General features: G+C 36.6%; 1 protein-coding gene across 2 annotated transcripts in view; it reads right to left on the reverse strand.

Moving 5' to 3' along the window:
- MED13 (mediator complex subunit 13) overlaps positions 1-6,000 on the reverse strand; it is a 48,152-nt gene that overhangs the window by 25,397 nt on the left and 16,755 nt on the right. For both annotated transcript variants that reach the window (XM_072417263.1, XM_072417254.1), the window contains exons 4-5: positions 4,506-4,651; positions 3,377-3,574 (exon numbers count right to left, since the gene is read on the reverse strand). In XM_072417263.1, coding sequence (XP_072273364.1) covers positions 3,377-3,574; positions 4,506-4,651 — 344 coding nt within the window. The remainder of the gene's footprint in view (positions 1-3,376; positions 3,575-4,505; positions 4,652-6,000) is intronic.

The raw sequence follows: 6,000 nt of genomic DNA on the forward strand, positions 1-6,000 counted from the left end.
ATTAAATATGGTACAGCAAATAAAACTGATAAATATTTTAGTGAACAACATAAAAGAGATATCAAACCATTAACAGATACCACACCAACAGCATTTGAAATGCCTTGCCTTTTAAACAAGGGGAGAGGATAAACACTTTATACAAACTAAGTTTTTAATAGTTTGTGGCAACAGTAGCAACAAACACTGTGCAGACAGCATTGTTCTGTTATATAGGGAAGGAGGAGGACAAGTTGCAGCATCATTCCCATATAAACCAGAAGTGGTCATGTGTGACCATCCGTGATTTAGTTATTTGGGAAGATGGCTTGTTCAGCAACATCTGGGGACAATTATATAGATGTTAGATTATTATCTGAGACCATCACAAATGTTTGGTCATTAAAAATCTAGTGTCTATATGTAGCTGTTGAAAAACGTGAAGGGGGCAAAAAATTCAAACCAATCTCATAATTCTATTGCATAAAACTTAACACAACCCTTTATAAAACAGGTTGATTAAAAGGATCCCATTGCTTTCACATACACCCATGAACATGCTGCTCTTCCAAATACTTAGTTTTATTGCTGGACTCTGGCCAACTGATATGTAATGGTTGGGTCCAAGTGTAGATAAATAAAGGCTTTCACTTACTTAAGGAGGACAAGCACAAACATCGTATCATTCTGGATGTATGATTTAGGAGATCTACTAATCTGCATATTGGCAGCCATCCCAGATGCAGACACCAAGACAAAATCTTTTAGTAGGTTATATTTAGAGATCTAAACATTACTGTCAGTCGAAATTGCAGAAACCAATTTACTAACTTTGCGCAAAAAATTGTTTTATTTACAATCCATGCAAAGGTTCATATTTCTAAAATACCTTAAAAAAATACACATTGTAATTCATATGTGTTTAGGGGAAAAGTTTTCAGCCTTATCAAAGTGCTTCACTGAACTCAAAGAACAAATTGCACCAAATCTGGGGAGCAAAACATAGATACAAAGTAAAGTGAAGTGACAGAGCACATGAAAAGGCATTATGAATACTAATCCCAATTTAAGAAAGCAAAAAAAAAACAAAAAAAAAAAAACATTGATGTTCTATTATGCAAACAATTACCTTTAAATTTGGTACCACCCTCACTTATTTCCTATTGTTCATTGTAAGAATAACCAATGACGAGGCATGAAAGGTGTTGGGGTTCCAAAACCTTTAGGAATATAAGCTAGCACTACCTGAGGGCATGGGAGGCCAACCAGCTATGCAAGCATGCACAACACATGTGTATTTGCTATTTAGGAGATTTAAAGCAAACTTGTTTTCTACCTTAGAAAGGGATAACAGTGTTTATTTAAAATACAGATAGAGGATTTTTTTTTTTTGGGGGGGGGGGGGGGGGCACCCAGGGCCAGATTCATGCTTTTATTTATACCATTATAGCGCCCAAAGAATAAAATAATTATATTTCAAGGGAAAACCTTTTTGTAAGATGCTACTCCAATATTGCCTATACAAAGACTCTTGCTCTACTCTACAATTACTTGCTTAAAATGAAAACTAAATAAAAGCTCCAAGGCCCGTTTTAGAATTTTCTGGTTGGGAAAGGGTACACATGCTGCTTAGAATTTTACAGACATGCTTATAAATGGAATTCTGTGGATTGCAGGTAAATAGACAAGGAATTCTGTGGATTGCAGGTACATTGTTTGTTTTGTTTTTTTTCCTGTACAAAATAAGCACCAGTATAAAACAGGGATCGGGGACAAATGTCCACATTTAAAATCAAAATTCCAATTAAAATTGCACTCATATTCAACTTAGGTCTGTGTGTAGAAAAAAAAAACTATTCGCCCCACAGATCTCATCAACAGAAAACACTGTTCCTATTCCATATGCTAGCTTAATGGTGCGAAATTGCTAATTTTCATTGGCACAGTTCTTTCTCTTCCTCTGGGAGAAAGATAGCTTTTAAATTTCACCGTAAGAGCTGTGGGAGCACACTGATCAAAGTACCATCCAAGGCAATTAAATTAACAGCTTAAACTGGGTTTTTGAGCATTCAGTAGATTATATTCTGATCCTCTGCATATAATGTAGCAATGAACGCAGTGGTGTACAATCACACTGCAGGTACAATGTGTTCTTAGCTCAAACAGACTGTAAACTCAACTAGATTACATCAAGGTCACAGGGCTTTTGTCTACACCAAAACAGCGCTATCTGCCGACCTCATCTACTACAAATATACATTCACTGGCAAAAACGAACCATGTGTCCCATCCATGTTGGTAAAAAGAAAAACAACTGGTTTATGTATTATATATAAGGGTCTTTCTTTGCATCAAACTTATGGAAGCATGGCTATCCTGATAAGTAGCACAGAATAGTTCCACTTAAAGAAACTAACAGAAATTACACCACACGCCAGATTTAACAATTAGGTTTCAGTAAGTCCAAATAAAAGTAAACCTGTCTTAAACCTTGGAAATTTAAAGACCAAAAAGTTTAAAAGAAAAATCCAAAACAAAAAAAGAAAATCTTAGAAATCTTTTGTTTTAGGGATCAGAAAAAAAAGATAGACAGCTGAATTACATGCAAATTTCAGTCTTCCTAAAATGTATTTAAATATTTTTCTTATATTGGTGGCAGAAATCTGGGCTGCTTGTATATCTCCCAGGTCTGTGCTGTATCCCAACATGAAAATACCTGCATGCCATGTCTATGAAGAAGTTTCTCCCAATAACACAAGTCTGCTTTCTTGTGCGGGGTAGTCTTGTATACACCTATGGTGTGATGTGGTATCACCACAAATATGTTACCACTAGTTTTTAACCACAGTATCAGCATTATAAAAGTATTTCCCGAACACAAATGTCATAACATTTGAGGCTATTGAAATTACATAAATGAAAGTATTCGCGTGTATCTGCTGTGTATGTCTACCATCTTTTCTCGGCATCGTCATTTTCGGCATCTACTTCCTAAAGCCATGCTGGCTCATAGGACAATATGTAAACCCTGGGGAATGTGTAACTCTTGGCTGCATTTCTTGTGACTTGCCTACAATATTAGGATTCACAGGGAGAAGGAGCCCGAGAAAATATCATCATCTCTGCCTAGGCAAAGCAACTTGACTGGAGCTGAAAAAAAGTTACTATTTAGGACAAAGGACACATTTGCAAATAACTTCAGCTATGTCTCTGACAGTGTATACAAATTGTAACCTCTGTATATAAAATATTTCATGCTTAGGTAGAATTGCACCAGCACAATAAGCTTTCCTAAAACCTAATAAAAATTTTACCACAGTTAACATGTTAACAAATGTTATCCACTAAAATTTTACAACAATCAAAACTCCAAAATGCTACAAGTGGGGACACTTACCAACTAATACCTCAACAGCTGCTAGCGAATCGTCTTCCCAATCCATCTCCTCCTGCTTTTCTTCAGGGCACTCTTTCACACTGGATGAAATTGGGTAAAACTGCTTCCATTCACCAATTAATTTCTTAGTAGAGGAATCTGACATCTTGAATGATTGCCCCGTGAGGGTGCCATTTAATCCAAAAGGGCTCAAGATAACTAAAACAACAGAAAAAAAATGCATTAAAGCCCACCAAAAAAAAAATAGATTATAAAAAAAAAAAAAAAAAAGGATTGACTGAAAAATTAAGGCAAGCAGTCTTCTAGGGTCACCTTAGATCTCCAATACAGCAAATAAAAAGATTACAACATTTTTTGGTATTGTAACCCTTTAACCCTTTGATTGCCATAATGTACCCCAAACACCAAATAATTTTCTTTTCATGTTAGCAGCAGTCATGATCATTTATAGTTTTGCTCAGCTACGGAAAAAAGGCATGATTTATGCTCAACTAATAAAGCGGATCCTGCAGATCCATCGATAATTCCAGAAGTTTTCTGGATCAGAACACGCATCCTCCTGTAATCCGCCGCCATCTTCTTTCCTCTTCTTCCTCCAATGCCCAAGATTGGGTGGCAAAGCCTGCTGGGGGATAAAAGCGTGCCGATCTCAATGCGTATGCGTGTGATCGTCATTTTTTTACCCCACGGAAGAAAAAGCTAGAAGCTTCCTGGGATGTATGACTGTATGCATCACAGGAGGCTCAGGGCTCCCATTCTGTCTTTATCACCAAAAAGAAGGTAATTTTTATCTTACATAAAAGGGTTGTCTACCCTTTTAAGTAAAATAAAAATTCTGGTGATAGGTCCACTTTAACTAATGAGTAGATCTGATAATGACAATAAATCACAGAACAGTGTAAGAAAAGCTTCACACAGAAATGCAGATACTTTTCTAAGAACAGTGAGAAAGTAACTTGCACACCTTGTGCACTGCTTACTTTACTCCTCAATGAAAAGCATTCTTAACACTCCCTGGGGTAGCCCAAAAACAAGCCTGTTCTCATTTGATTGTTACATTGGGCTGTAAAGTCAGAAAAGATTGCACAGTTTGCGACCACTCTAAATGCTACTAGTACTGACCACTTACCTTGAAATGGGCTACTAGATTGCTGGGCAAGAGTAAGGTGCTCCTCACTGAGAATGTAAACTGGCTGGTGCTGATTAATTTCCACACTTGTGCAAACATTGCTGTCACCATGAAGAAAGAATGTAAATGAGCAAGACAGATGTTCACTAAAAAAGAAAAAAAGAAAAATAGCAATTAAAACAATGCACATTAATATGATGTTAATTCTGTAATTTAACACCTGGGAGTGCACAACTATATACATGAGTTTTTTTTTTACATTTACTAAACAAAACTTTTAATTTACATGGATCACATGCTTAAGTGAAAGAGCTTATCGCGAACAGGCCATCTGCTATTTTTGTGTGTGTAATTTGCAGACCCCAGAATTATCACCACATTTAACATGCAAGGTGGTTTAAAATAAGTTTGAGTAAAAAGCTTTCAAGTCTTGCTGAAGGTACAAAAAATATTTAGTTAGACAGACTAAAAGCCTCCAACTCTCTGATTCTATGTTTTGTTGTGCTGCGGCCCAACAGGCATCAGACTTTGACCCACTGCACTGTGTATATCTAGTACCTGGTCAGACTCACTCCATTCTCTATGTAATAATAAAGAGTGGTGGGTGGCTGTTACTCATCTACACTAGCATAAGGCACTGCAATAAGCGTGCATTTGCAGTAAAAAAATAAAAATATATTTTAACCATCCAGGAGGGAAGAAAAAAGCATTGTAAAATGTTTTAACTGTGACTGAACTGTAGCTGCCATCTCCATTGTGGGTTTGGGAAAAAAAAGGTAGCATTTTTAGCAGTCAAACCATGTTAGTGAGTTGCTGCATTATTCTGCCACACACAACCACTGGCATGGTGCATTAGGGAGGCATTGACAACGATTGGTCCCAACATATCTCAATGTAGCAATATAGTATGAATGGGGACTAACAACTTATAGCAGCACATAATCTGAATTATTCATTAAACAAGCATTCGTAGTAAATGGGTACACTTTGAGTAGAACTTTTTACCTGTAGTCAGAAAACATTTCAATAAATACACACACTTATTAAAGTATAAGGCTACGTAGACACATGCAATTAATGGTCGTTGGAATACAACGATTAATGTTTGATCAGCGATTATAGTGCTCGATTCTGTACATGCTGTAATGATACAATCATTTAAATAAATTCCACCAATAATGTACACACACTAGACGCGATCGTTTGAACGATGCAGGAAGTGACATGTACAGGAGAAAGTGTACTGCAGAAACACCCATGATCACTGAATGACAGTACACACAAAAGATAGCGAACGATCGTCGCCCTAACCGATCCACCGGGACGGTCGTTTCCAGCAACATTCCTCGTTCATCAGAGTTGTTGGCCAGTCGTTTTTCACTTTTTTTGTTATTTATCAGACGATCGGATCATTTATAGGTTAAGATGTCTTCAATGATTGATGAGATATTGCTGAAATGATTTGTTCATTGTACCATTCGCATATATATATATA

The sequence above is a fragment of the Pyxicephalus adspersus genome, chromosome 1 (genome assembly GCF_032062135.1).
Source record: "Pyxicephalus adspersus chromosome 1, UCB_Pads_2.0, whole genome shotgun sequence".
Taxonomy (NCBI): domain Eukaryota; kingdom Metazoa; phylum Chordata; class Amphibia; order Anura; family Pyxicephalidae; genus Pyxicephalus; species Pyxicephalus adspersus.